The 14,946-nt window shown below is 42.3% G+C and overlaps 1 protein-coding gene across 4 annotated transcripts in view; it reads right to left on the minus strand.

Moving 5' to 3' along the window:
• Positions 1 to 14,946, minus strand: part of rhobtb4 (Rho related BTB domain containing 4) — a 59,115-nt gene that overhangs the window by 24,863 nt on the left and 19,306 nt on the right. For 3 of the 4 annotated variants that reach the window (XM_036144417.1, XM_012861312.3, XM_021315825.2), the window contains 2 exons: positions 692 to 893; positions 316 to 419 (listed from right to left, as the gene is read on the minus strand). In XM_036144417.1, the coding sequence (XP_036000310.1) occupies positions 316 to 419; positions 692 to 883 (296 nt within the window). In that variant the 5' untranslated portion in view covers positions 884 to 893. Of the gene's footprint in view, positions 1 to 315; positions 420 to 691; positions 894 to 9,824; positions 10,240 to 14,946 lie in introns of those variants that run through there. The other variant, XM_012861310.3, reaches the window with a different exon arrangement.

A 14,946-nucleotide genomic window follows, 5' to 3' on the forward strand; every position in this document is an offset into this window, starting at 1 on the left:
ATGGATGAGCTGGCATAGATCACTAATGGATAGGTATTTGTGTATGTTTATTTGAGTGCAAAACGTTAGTTAAATTGTAATTATAGGTTGTGTTTAATTAACTTCCAGATCCATACATTTTTTTTAGCGGAATCCAGCAGTCAATTCGGCAAAACAGCTGGAAACTGTCACAGCCCAAAGCTCATGGATATATATATATATATAAAAAAATTATAATTTTCCAGATAATGAACCTTATTGTCTACCATCAGTTGCATTATTGGGTCAGTAACTAGGTTTGTGAACAGCTCAAAGCCGGGTGCCCGGCAGTCTCACCTGCCGTAGGCAAATCGCCTGTCTTTGTGATGATCCCCGAACGTGTCCCAAAGCCTCAGGGACACGCTGACCTCATCCACCACATCCCGAGATCTCTCCAGCACCTACAACGCAGGGATATATGTCAGCGTAATCAGGTCAAAGGTGTACCATTTATTTGCAAGATTTGTGCTTTAGTAGGATTAAAGAAATAATCTGTCATCAGCCTTAAAACAAGCTGCAAGATCAAACTGCACGATGTACAGTGGCTTTTGAAATGAAATGTCTTAACTAACAAAATAACAGAATTAGTCGCAGGAAAATGCTAGAAGGATTTGTCTATTTGTGGCTTCTTTTCGTACAGCGTGTGTGTGTGTGTGTATATGTGTGTGCCCACCTCCTGGCATACTCGGTACTGGTCGATGGCCCAGACGGTTGGCACGTGGGTGGCAAGCAGCTGATACTGTGTGAGTGTGGCATTGCAGGCCCGGGCACATATTAGCCTGGTCTTGCCTACTGCGTTGTCCCCCACCACCACACATTTAATGGTTTCCACATTGGGCCGCTCATAGTCTGTGTCTATATCCATGGAGAGGGCCCTGGGGGGAAAAATGAGAAAGGAGAGTGAAAAACAAGGAAACAGGTTAATCCAACATGTTTGGAAATAAATGTCACGTCATCAGTAACACTTTTTTTTTTTTTTTTATGTCAAACAAGGGGCACCGGGAGCAATAACTCTCATCCCAGTCCCAGCCCAGGGAATGCATTGTTTTAGGTTCTAAGCCCCCGTTGCTGCATTGTCCAGCGTACAGAGACCTCTGCCAAACCCCACAACAGAACACATGGTTCCCACTCACAGGCTGAGCAGGAGAGACTGCAGAGCTATTTCCGTAACAGCACAAAGAGAGAGAAAGAGAGATGGATGAACAGATAAAGAGAGACTTCCCTGGAGGTCACTGTCCTCAGCTTCCCTTGTGCCATCTGCACCCAGTTTGCCACCCTTTGGATACGCTAGGAGCGTTTTCACTTTCCTCTAAGCAGAATGTTAAAATATCTAACTTTGCCTCACAAGATACAAAACTACAGGAGTCCGCATCTGATCCCAAAGAAATGACTTGGAGTTACTGTTTTTTCAGGATGCTTGGCAAAACTCGCCTTCTGCCTTTTTTTAAATGATGTAGGCAATGAGAGAGAGAATCATTGAAGTAGATTCCTGTCTGTCTATCATGCGACCTGCTCTGCCCGTGACACTACGAGCACCAGCATTTTTTTATCCAAGTGGCTAGCTACAAATCTAGAGAGTGTTTCTGTTTTTATTGAAGACTTTTGAAGAATCCCACGTAAAAGAATCAGAAAGAGTGTGAAAACAGCAACTTGAAGCAACTTCTTGGATAGCTAATTGATGCTTTCTATATTGCTAATTGAGGAATAGGCAACAGTGATCTACAGATAGCTCTCAGTAGAGGGAGGTGCTAATTATTAAGTTATGTAACATTTGAAACAATGCGCTACATTTTTGAGTTTGCACATAATTAACTGGAACCACAGTGGCATGATACGTATCCTTTAATTTTAACATGTTACCTCAGACTAGAAGTAATACTAATGTTTTGGAGTGGCTCAGCCAGTCCATAGATGGACTACAGGAGTCCGCATCTGATCCCAAAGAATTGACTTGGAGTTACTGTTTACTGGAGCAAAATTGGGTAGGATGTTATATTTTACGTGCATTCACACTCTGATTGGCCGTAATGTTTTTGGCCCTTCGGATTAACTCTAATTACCCATGATGCTCAAACATGATGTACATTTTAGAGAGAGATACTAAAGCTCTTGAAGAAAGGTGGGTACACTGTGTAACATGAGAAAGTCTGAAAAATCTGAATTGATCATAGTTTTCGCAATAGATTTGAAATCACTTTTTCCCAACAGTCATGTAGAGTATATTTGGACTGCTATCAAATGCAAAAAAGATCCAATAAATACATTTTCTCGAAAACGAGATTCACTTTGAATTGCTTGATTATCTTTTGACAAACGCCTTTCTCGTTTTCTATCAGAAGCAAACTTCCTCTGAATGAAAATAACATGGGATCTAAATTTGCAAAAGGGTACGAATACTCAATGATCAATAGGCTACTGATGCTTATCCTTACAGTGTAAGGGCAATAATTGGTGTGGCAAGTGAAATACCTGTGTTCATTGTTCACAGCTGGAAACAGCTGGCTTACCAGGACTTCACGTAGGGAGGAGACAAGGAGGCAAAAACAGAGAGCAACTGACTGGACAGTTACATGCTGACTTTTACACACACATACATACACGTGCACATGCACACTCACACACTGATGATAGTAGTCAATGTTTCTGCATTGCTGTTTTCTTTTGCAATTTCCAAAATTATTTTAAATATGAACAAAAATTATTTCAAACATAAAATCATTCTTCTGTGCACCAATAATAATAATAATTTAAAAACATGGGCAAGAAAAAAATATATATATATAACCTTTTTTTTTTACCCAAATAGAGTTGTGTTCAGTCACTCGTGAATTGAAGGGTTAAAGTCAAAAATAAATCGTGATCACCTGTCAGCTTAACCTCACCCTGAGGCGGAAACAGTTATTCAGAGCTTGACCGACTTCCTCTTTTAAACTGAACAAACGCTGTGAAAAGCTTATCAGAATCGACTTAACATTAAACAGCTTACAAACATTTCTGACATGGCCAAACACTCGCTAATGCTGCCCATTTAAAGACTTCCTAAAGGAACACCCCTTTACGACTGCGGAAAGGAAACCGTTCAAAGTCTGCGATCGTCAAGTCGGCACGTCCGTCGCTGCAGCCCGTTCCAAAAGCCACAGCAGGACCCCTTAAATAGAGCAACTGAAACATTGATAAAGGACTTTGCTTGTTATTCCTTTGACGCAGAATGCCAGCACAACGCCTCAGTCCAGTCCGGCAATGACAGACACCAGTAGCTAAAAATGGCCACTATTCATCAGACATATGAACCGTGTGTCCGGTTTCACAGCCATGACCTGGTTTTCCAGCATGCATTGCACTTCCACATTGATTTTGCATCCTGAATGACATCAAGAGTTCTCATATCAACACTTGAAGTATGTTTGTTTACAGATTTCCTTCCAAAAAAGGGTCACCTTTCCTCCACCAGGATGTGAAGACATCGTGTATATCTATCTGGAAAGGAGGGACATAGTGAACAAAAGGCCCCTTCTCAGGCACATCGCCTCAATATGACTTTGGTAGTTATAAATATCCCTCTTCCTTTGCCACCTGTGTGGCTGTGACACATTTGGAGGCACGTACAACTGGGAGACAGAAGAGGCAATAAAGAAAAAGTAGCGCAACCTTGCAGTTATCTAACAGCAGCCTGCCAAATGTTGAAGGCAGCTGCCAAAAGCAGCCCTTCTCTCTGTGCTAGGGTAAAAGATGAGATGAACTGCCGGTTGTAAAAGCAAAAGACTTCACAAATGATGCTGCGTTGTTAACCTGTTTCACAGGACGCATGAGAGAGGGGGATAAAGTGACGGTGCCTCTGGAACGTCACAGGAAAGAGGATGTTTATCATGGTTCTATCCCAGTGCTTCCTGTGTGACAGTAGATAAAGCAGAGAAAATTTCACAAAATAAAAGGCAGGGTGGGAATTATTAATCTTTCTGGAAGAGAGAGGGAGCAGCGCTGGAGTCATTAAGTTATGCCAACGGGGATCAAAAGGGCAAGACCAGCAATAACCAAGGCTGCACCAGGGAACAAATCACAGCTTTTCCTGCTGATGTGTCTGTCTGCTCTGTAAAGCCCTATTCTCTCCTGTAGAGAAACAACTGGGAGAAAAGAAACAAGTGAAATGAGAGTGTAGTCTATAATCCTTTATCGCTACCCTTTTGAGGCTGGGAGTCAACCCGGGCGTGCATATAACAGTGCATGTGCTCGAGTGTGGTAACAAGCTTAGGGCCATCCATGCAGTGATGTAACCAGAAGGTGGCAGCGGTGGCGTTGTGGTGATGTGATGTGATGTGGTTGCTATAACCGAAGGAATCAAGAGCTTCCAGCAATCAACCACATGTGGGCCTGCACACACCGGGCCAGCAATGCATCCGCCAACAAAAGAACAAAACTCATAGTCCAGTGCTTGGACATATACTTGCAAAAGCATTGCGAGCCCTTAATCTATTTATCACAACCACAGACCGATGCTTTTGATGGGAATTTTTTTTTTATGATAAGACAAAATAGTGCCCATTTATTTCAAAGCCTGAAAAGTATTCATCCTCTTTTGTTCTGATACGCCTGAATAAAATCCAATGCAATCAACAGCCATCTGAACTCACCAAAGGCCAATATGAAGCCTTTTGGTCTTCATGCAAAACACTATGCTTAGCACAATACTAACAATGCATGTCGCTATCCCCAGCCCAACCCCTCCCCATGGTGGTGGCAGCGACATGCTGTAGGGATGCATTTTTTTTCGGCAGGGAAAAGGAAATTGGTCAGAGTTGATGGGAAGTTGGATGGAGCTGCAGAATGTTTGAAGCTGCAAGAGAATTGAGATCAGGGATGAATGTTCTTCTTCCAGCAGAACCTCTCCCTTAAACATATTGACTAAACTGAGATGGGATGGTTTAGATCCAGGCACATGTATGAGTAGAAAAGGCCAAGTCAAAGCCCATGCCTAAATCGAATGGAGAATCTTTGCCAGGACTTGAAAGTTGCAGCTTTACATCCAATCTGACTCATATTGAGCTATTTTGCAGACGAATCAATACAAATATGAGCTCGATGTGCAGACACATGCAAGCCACACTTTGTAGATTCCCATTTGTAAGAAACATTTAACCCCGGGCAGCATTTCCTTCTGACTTCAAAATTCTGCACTTGTTTGTGTTGGTCTATGACATAAACCCCCAGCAATATACATCAAAGTTTGTGGTTATGGCCAAATTTAAGTTCAAAGGGCATGGATACTTTTCCGAGGCACTGTAAATTTTCATATCATTAGGTCTAGGGAATATATTGAGATTTTAAAAATAGAGAATTTTTTAAAGACAGATAAGATGAGACTATATTGTTTGTATTGAGATGGTCTATGCTACATTCGAATTACACTTTTATGTATTCTAGTAGGTTCTTTTTCAGCCGTTTCTCATATTTATCTACAGCCGTTTGCCTGAGAGACACATCTGGGATATAGCTTTAATTCAGAGATGCCTTTTTATAATAACTTTATAAAAAGAAAAACATCTTGAGATAAATATCGTATATCATCCTTCAGCCTAAAAATATTGAAATATTACTTTTGTTCCATATCGCTCATTCCTATATTTCATTAATTTACTAGTGTAAGCTTCATGCATGCTTAAACTTCAAAGTTTTTTTTTTTGTTTTTTTCCATGCCTGACTGAAAGACGAGCAGAGGCAGAAAGGCTGTGTTAACAGAGCAGTGCAGCAGAAAGAGAAGCCGGACAGATCGGGTTTCATTTTCAGTTGACGACCTGTAGTGAACTTTTCACAGGCGTCTAGACTTTATCTGTGGGCCGGCTCTAACTGAGGCAGTGAACGAGTCTGCAAGGACAAAGAGGCGCGACAGTAAAATGTGTCTCTGCATTTCTCACCAGTAGAGAGCGAAGTGACGAGAGATTAAAACACACATGCGGGGCATTTCATTATTGTGGCATCTCATGCATTTTATCCACCTCTTGGAAGATTTTCTTGCAAAGTAAAATTGGGCAAAGAAATTCAACGTGCACAATGCAGATTTCCTCCAAGGTCAGACAGGCTTTATTGAATGACGTACAGTTTTTAATCATCCTGACCTCTTTTTTTCCCCTTTCTTTCTTTGTTTTGTGCACAAAGTTATTTTAAAAATCTGCTCTATTCTTCTGGCTGTTGAGACCTTCCCAGCTGAACCTACTCAACAATATCTTCCACTTAAGGCTCCAGCTCACTGCCTCTTCACCTCGTCACATCTCTCCAGGGTATTCCGTGTCTGCACCCGTATTTGTTTCTCGGGTTCAACATCCGCATCGCAGTTCATCGTGGTTTGCGTCAATCGGAAACCCATCTTTGAGCTCTGATCTTTCTGAATTGTAACCAAGAAGTGGCATTAAGCAAAAATCCCTCCCACGCCGTCCCAACCAGCCCTTCCTCCGTCTCCCTGTTATGCAACAATTTCAGTGATCCACTGTCAGCGGCCGCTCATCCTAAACCCTGCGTGGCTCCGGTTCGCAGCTTTTTTCTTTTTGTCTACCTTCTTGGCGCTCAACATCCCAAGAGGAATCTTTTTTTTTCCCCCCCATCACCCGAAGTCAACCCAATGCACCTCCTTGGCTAATTTGTGTTAAAACAACTTTTTTTGGTCTTGAATGAAAAGTATGGTCTCTCCTCACAAACTTCTAAGCTCTTCAGGTGTGTATGATAACGTGTGCGCAAACGTGGACGTCATCGTACACGTTTGAGAGCCTGGCTGCCACGGGCACAGCTGGCACAGACCTGGTTACATAAGCGGGTTCGTAGCTGCTGCATCACTCCCTGGATGGCTGACAGTAGACCTCGGACTCACACAGACACAAGAGAAAAGACATGTACACACATGCCCGCATGCACTTGTCTGACCCACTATACAGATGGTACTGGCAGTAATGACCAGCCAGAGGCAGACGGCGTTATCTGCACATCTATACGACTGTGAATGAAAATGATTTATTTTATTTGGTTGTATTTGGAAGAGCCGCATGTCAGCCTGGTTTAGAGCAAGAAAGAACGTTCTTCTCTCACAGCAGCAATAATGCTGTGTAAACACAGGCGGGCTCCTCTCGGCGCCCTCATTTCCTTCCTCTCCCGCTCCATCGTCGTCTTCTTCCTCCTTCTGCTCATCCTCCCTTCTCCCTGTCCATTTTTTCCACCCACTCTTTCCTCTTATCTCTCATACTATATTTGTTTGTTTGCCTCCCTTCTGTTCCGCACTTTAATGCCCAGAAAGTTATTTTTTACCTTTATCGCATAAGTCTGCACCTCGTTTTTACTTCTTCTTTTTTTAACCACTGACGACAATTATAAAAGTCAGAGGCAAACCGTTGAGTTTATTTATGTTTTTACTTTGTCATTGCACAATTCAAATAAAATAAATAAATAAAATAAATTAATAAATAAATTGTGCATATTATGAAGTAGAAGCAAAAGGTCCCTTTTTAAACACTGAATATCAAAATTTGGCTATTGTATTCAGCTGCTCTGAACCGGTACTTTGTAGAACCGCCTTCCGCTGAAATTAGGTTTTTCAAGCATCGTCTCTCCAACAGAAAATCTATACACTGAATCTTTTGTCGGTTGAGAAATTGGGAAACAGCTCAAGCTACGCCATATTGGGTGAAAAGCCTCTGCGATCCGCCATATTCATTTCTAGTCACCTAATTGTGTCAGAATGTCTTTGGCAGAGACATTCTGACTCATGTACCACTCCTGTAGTGTGGCTGTATGTTCTTGGGCCAGTGTCCTACCGGCAGGGGAACTTTCACCTCAGTCTCCAGTGTTTTGCAGACTTTAACTGCTTTTATTCCAGGATTGCCATCAACTTAGTGCTATAAATATTTCCCTAAACTCTGACTAGTTTCCCAATTCCAGCAGAAGAAAAGCATTCCCACATCATGATGCTGCCACCTCCATGTTTCTCAGTGGGGAATGTGAGTTCAGAGGGATGTCCAGTGCTAGTTTGTACTGTATACACTGTTTTGCACGTAAGGCAAAAAGTGGATTGGCGTTTACTGGATTTTTCTTCTGTTATATCAGAGCAAAAGAGGCTTAATACCAGTGCAAAACCACTTATATCAGATATTTCTTTTTGAAAAGATGTGCGGGGGAGAAAAAAAAAGAAAACAGCCATGATTTAACTCCACTTCAAAATGAGGCGCTACTTTTTAGTTGCAATGTGACAATATATGGAAAAGTGAAGTGGTATATAATACCCGACAAGGTACTGTGAATCAGCTAGAATATGGCATCTGTCTCAACACATAAAGAATAATGTGGACCTTTAGCCACAGCTATTATCTAGGAAAGCATTGGATTTTTTTCATTTTTCTGGCAAATTGTTTGCAGAGCAAAAGGTAACAAACACATAAAAGCATGCGAACAATTTGAAGCTCTATTACCTCCGCGTGTCGGCCACAGCAGCCCGTTTCAAGGGTCAGAACATTCAAGCCAGCCATGTAATGCAGGCTCACTCTTCCATGTGGGTTTGTGAGTGCAGCACATTGTTATCTCAAAGCTGTTGACACAGTCAAAGCTTAATGCTTAATCAGAACAATACGTAGCTCTGTTACCAATCCGCCAGGCAGTACACCTAATGATAGCTTTTGGTTCAATAACTGGAGTGCTGATGAAATGGCTAAGAATTCCCAGCCAAATGGCACCTTAATCCCAAACTCAGTGCATATGTGCTTCAACATTGGCAGGATGCTGGGTTATTTTGACCGGAATGACAGCTGCAAAGAGTAAAAAAACAAAACAAAAATCCATTGGATGCTGCACAAAATGAGATGAGCCATGATCACACCGAGTGCATTATTAGACATACCGTAGGTTCCAATTGGCCAAGAGACAAGAATTGTGCAATGGCATGTTTATGCAACTCCAAAACTCGCGATATGACCAAATTTGCTGCTGGCTGAATGTGAAAATATGGCCGTAAGAACACATCTCTCAGAAAGCATTATTCATTCATGCCCAGGTGGAAGTGAGAGGCTTCTTCATCAGCCACTCGGCTACCTGCGTAACACAATATCTCTGATGGCGTCATAGCTCAGGGATCGGCATTACAGCATGCCAGTGTGTGTGTGTGTGTGTGTGCATGCTGCAAACAATATGCATGCATCTTGCAAGATTCTGTCCCCATTCTCGTTTGCCCTAGTTCTGATCCGCATGGTTCCAGTAAATAGTCTGGTGTAGGGTGACTACAGTAGTCAATGAAAAGAACCTCAGCGCTGCCCCCATTCACAACCACCTGGTTCATTCATTCCTGCGAGCGGCTCAATAAACCAGGGGAACCTATTGTTTTCATTCCACAAAGTAAAAGACACAGCCTTAAAGCTACACCAAGCAGGTGCATGAGCGCATCCATCCCAAGTGATGCGACGAGGAGTCTTGCGTAATGAGCCAAGCCCATCCGCTTCACAATGGCACTGAATTAGAAATTTACTGGGGTCTCTGCAGCACGTGCTGGATCCAATAATTTATCGATGAGACGTCTCCCACTTATATAAAACATAATCCCGTTTTGAAAAATGAAAAAAAAAAACAGTTGGGTAATTACATATTACCGCCGAATATGAGGAAATATATTAATTCCAATACGACCCAGATGTTTTGTTTGTGTTGCTTTTTTTTTTTTTTAGGTGAATGCTGATTATCTCGCACTCGTTGTGGAGAAAACGTGGTGAGAGGGCTGCTTTGTGCACAGTACGAATCGAAAGAGGGGCATGTGACTCGGTTTGGCTGCAGGAGGGGGTCCCTACCTTCCGACGGTTCCGGAGTTGACCCACATGCCAGTCTGCTGGGAGGGGGGGGTGGGTTCAGCCGGTCACGCAAACATGACAGAGACGCGCAGAGAACGAAAAGACGGCCGCGTTGATTCCGTTCTTTGTCAGGGAGCACAGAAAGCTGCGGACAGGACCTCTGCCCTGAAACATCCTTCCTCTCCTCCTCCTCCTCCTCCTCCTCGTCTTAGTTCCCCGTTGTGCTGCCTCCCGTTCGGCCTCTCTTTGAGCTCAACAAGTAGCGACTCTCCGCCGTGGATCTAAGCTGCTGCTTTGTTTCCTAGCGCACGCCTTTGTGAGTTAAATCTAAGCATTGCAGTTGCCAGCCGATCTCTATAGTCTGAGCTGAGCCGCCCTCCCCTTTTGTGTTGTTGTTACCCCAGCTGATTTCGCCAGAGACACGCCCCCACGGCGCTGCGTCACTACCCAGGACGCCGAACTCTTCCTGTGAGGCGTTCAGGTTCGGTAGGAAACGGAACTCTTCTACTAACGTCGGTTGAATTTATTCTCCAAAACGCAGCGGTATGACCAACTCGGCCAGACAAAGACAAATGAAGCCCCACTATTAAGTTTCTGTTTATTTAATAGACCTAATTTATAAACGTCTTAAAACTTAAGAGAAATAAACAAAGAGGATCGCTCCTTCAGGCTAATATTGAATAAAATATATTTTATTACTGCTGGTGTTTTAGTTTAATTAAATTAAATCAAATTTAGTTTATTTATGTAGCCCTAATTTACAAAAAATGTCATCTCAGACAATTTGCAAGACAAATAGATCCACTACAGACAAACATAAGAACAATTTAATCTAAGAGACAGATTCAAATTCATCTACACGTTCCAATTCAGCCCTGGTAAAATGCAGTGCAGTCAAATTCAGTTTATTTAGCCAATTGCCAAATGTGTAAGGAACCCAAGCCGACTGCATTAGGTGCAAGCTATGAACAAGCATGTTTAAATCTCTTTTTATCCAGATTCAGGATCAGCAAGTTTGTGCACATAAACAAGTAATTTGACAGTGGTTCTACTTTGCTTTCAATTAAGATGTTTTAAATATAAATATATGAGAATACATTTTTGTAAATATGTATATATTTTGTGTTTTCACAAAAGAGGAAGACATGGTTGGATTTCTGCAAATAAGCATGTTATAAATCTGGTCTCTCGAATGCTTAAGCATTCACCAGATTGACAGCCTGGGTTAACAAACTGTCTCTGTGGTGGCTGTTTTTTCTAAATAGCACTCTGTAAAAGCGGCTTGACAGTAAAAGTCTAAAGAGTTCGTGTCCAGGATGTATGCGGTCTGCAGAGATGTTAGCTGACCCTAGACTGGAACAGGTCCTGCATGCAGGGAAGCTCAGCCCTGATGATCCTCTTTCCAGACCTAATTGTTTATTGTAGTTTGCATAGTGTATGGAAATAGTATTTTCTCGTTTTGCATTAATCAATGTCAAATCAATGCAGGTTAGGATGGAGACAATCAGCCTGTGGCTCTGCTCAGGTGTTAAGGATGCCCAGGTCACTTTAACAGGGCCTTAGGGTCTTCTGCACTGTTGAGTCTGATGTCTTTCATCTTTCTATTGACAATACCCCACAGCTTTTAGATGTGCATAAGGTCAGATGGGTTTATTAGTCTAGCATGGTGATACAATTGTTTAAAAAACAAGTCCAGCTGGAAAATAAAATCAGCATCTTCATGAAGCTCGTCCACATGAAATGATCTAACATTTTCTGGTAGACAACTGCTCTTGCGTTAGACTTTATAAAACGCGGTGTACCAGCACTAGCAGATGACACGGCAACACCAAATCATCCCTGACTGCGGAGACATCATGCTGAACCTCAACGCAGCTTGGATTCTGTGCTGCCTCCTTTCTTCCACCAGATTCTGGGACATTGATTTGAAAATGAAATGCAGAACCTATTCGGCTTCACACAAGAAATGCAACAGTTGTAGTTTATGTCCTAGACTGGTCTGTGTGTGGTGGCTCTGGAAGCCACTTCAAGGCATCTCAGGAAAGCAGGATGCAACAGCCAGTCACATTGCAAAGGTCAAATAGTATTCTATCCTCTAAATGGTTCTTTCCCTGTCCTCTCATCTCTGCATAACATTAAGCATACTGTTTTTAATTAGTGGAAAACTCATGTCCTCCTTAGCACAGGCTGAGAATGCTCTAACGAACCCAGTTTAAGCCAGAAACAGTGAGTAGGACAATTTGTCAGAACTATTCTTTTAATTTCTGCTTATACAACTGAACTAAATTACATTACAAACAGTTAAACAATAACATTGTTATTATTCATGGGCAAAGTAGAGGGAACCTTCTGTCATGATGGTCATTTTGAGCACTCATTCATAGCAACCACCCCATAGCAACAATTTACTCCTCATGAATCCAGCAAAGTGGCATAGAACAAGCAGATCATTGACTGGAACTAGGAAAGTCCCAAGTGTTTGGTCCCTTCCAAGTAAATGCATGGGAATTCATTACTGGAATGTTAAGCAGCACAAAGAAAAACAAGAAAACCTTTCCTTGTCACTAGGAAACACAAATACCCAACTTATCATCCAGGAAATGTCTTCTTCATTGCAGCATTCTTTGCTTGCAGGGGGGGGGGGGGGTTGTCTTTGATCCCCTACTGCTTAATAAAATCAAAACTGCAACCTACAATAAGAGATGTAAGTTTCCATTGTAACATGCAAAGAAATAATTAACTGTAGTTAACTACTGTATAGTATAGTGAATCTTTCAACTCGAGTAGGACTGAAGACAGCCATCTACTGGCAGAAACTGGTACTGATCCCAGGGAGACAAAGGACGCATCAACTGGCATAGGTCACTGCAACAAAAGCTTCCATTTTTATAGCAGATCCTGGATTAGATCAGCTGCACATGCCAAACTGGCATGAGAAAATGAAGAACTGAGATATTTTAACACATGAACAATGTGTTTCTTGGCAAATGACATGCTTGTATCAATCACTGCTGACTCACAATATGTATTTTTTATTAGAACACGATTTTCTTATAATCAGACAGAGACTCGGTAGAGCTGGGGCTAGATGTGCCTCTAGACATTTGTATTTTTTTTTTTTAACCTCCTTGTCCAGTTCTGTCTTGTAGCCCTGAGAAAATGCTGCCCCTTGACCTAGCTGGCATGGTCAGAAAAGAACAGCATGAAAGATGGGCAGGAATGCTGGTAGAAAGCAGGGGTTCAGCACCGCTGGCACTGAGAGGGCTTAGAGCTGTGGAGAGCCAGCCCCTTTTGTTGGAGGGCAGAACTTCTGTGAGAACTCTTGAGCTGCACAGTCTGAGGTGATGTCTGGCCTTTTCAGCTACAGTAGGACAAAAAGGGCTGCTTCTTTTTCCCACTGGTTTTATCGCTCTTTTATGGACTGAGCGGGACATGTGCTCCCATAGATTTTATACTGGGATGAGATTAAAGTCGGGTGAATGGGCTGAGGTCACTCTTTGGCAGAACTACTTCAACAACAACAGCGTCTTGATGTTGGGATAACCAGTGCCGTTCATGCTACCCCATAGCCCCGTGGTTTTGACTGAAAGAACCACACATTTCATATTAGGTGCTTAAACAAATAATACATTTTAGCATGGCTCACTAATGTTTAAGTTAAGTTAGCTTTTTGTGCAGCAGCAGCAGTTGAAGTGAGAAGTGTCAGGAGACTCTTACCTGGTCAGAAAAAGACGTAACTGCAATGGCTTGCAAAATTCTCATCTCATTCTCAAAATTCGGTTTAATCTTTACCCGATTATTTAGTTTGTTAGGACCACCTTTTGCTGCAAATTCAGCTGCAAGACCTTTGAGGGTTTCCACGGGGTTTGAAAATCCAGAAACTAAAACGTTGGCCGTTCTTTTTTGAGAGATAGCTCAAGTCATATCAAATGGGGAGCATCTGTGAGCAGCAACTTTCAAGTTATGCTACAAATCTTTTTAAGGGAATTTGAGTCTGGACTTTGGCCATGAGCTTCTAAGACCTCGACATGTTCTGCCAGGATATTTATGGTTGTCGTCCTGCTGGAAGGTGAATCTCCACCCCAGAGTCAAGTAACTTTTCTCTCACTATTACCCAGTATTCGGGTAATAGTGAGAGTATTATTTTTACACTCAGGTTGACTCTCTTGACCACTCAGGTAAATTCTATTGACAATTGGTTGCACTGGGTTTTATTTAACGTGGAACAGAGCAAACAGGTAGGGATAGTAATTTATGCACCTTTTTTAGATTTTTCTTTGTCAAAAACGTAAACCATCATGGGGCGTTCTGAATCAGCTGCAGCTGATTCAGCTACATAAAGCTACATAATGACACAAAAAAGTGTTTATCCTTTAAGTAGGATTTAAACATGTTTTTATTGTAATAAAAAGAAATAGGGAGTTTGGGGTTAAAAAGTCACAAAATGTAGAACGTGTGAATATTTTTGCAAGGCACCGGCTGATACTTGCCTAACAACTAACGTTCATTTGCATGATATTGTAGCATTGACGTGCATTCTTTTGTCTCTGTGTTACAAAGTCACTGTAAAGTATCTGTATCTGTTTACTCTTGCTGGTGTTTCAATAAAAAACATTGTTCTCATTATTGCACAGGCAAGGCTCACCTAGAAGCGTTTCAGATGATATCATGAGTTTACCCATCACCGAGGAACAGATATCATGTAGCATTTTAATGGCAGCGGAGCATTCTAGGAGAACAGGCTCACCCTCATCTGATCCCCCTCCTGTCCGCTCCCCCACTGACCCTGCTCTCACCCCCACAGCTCACCCAAACCTTCAACAGGTCCACCAACCCCACCCCCAGACCCCCTCCCCTTCTGTGCTGGAACTACTCTAAAGCTGTCAAAACACTCAGCTTCTCACACTCCCTGTGTCCACACACCATCCCAGAGCTATAGCAAACAGACACCACACACACACACACACACACACACACACTACAGAAACAGCCTCCTAGCAGCCCATTCACTGCACCAAGTAGGTCAGACTTACAGTGGGTCTTCCACACACACCCCTCATCAATTTGGGACGGTTAACAATATCAAAGATGGAACTCTACCTTCAGCTCTATCATCAGCACG

The sequence above is a fragment of the Fundulus heteroclitus genome, chromosome 12 (assembly GCF_011125445.2).
Source record: "Fundulus heteroclitus isolate FHET01 chromosome 12, MU-UCD_Fhet_4.1, whole genome shotgun sequence".
Taxonomy (NCBI): Eukaryota; Metazoa; Chordata; class Actinopteri; order Cyprinodontiformes; family Fundulidae; genus Fundulus; species Fundulus heteroclitus.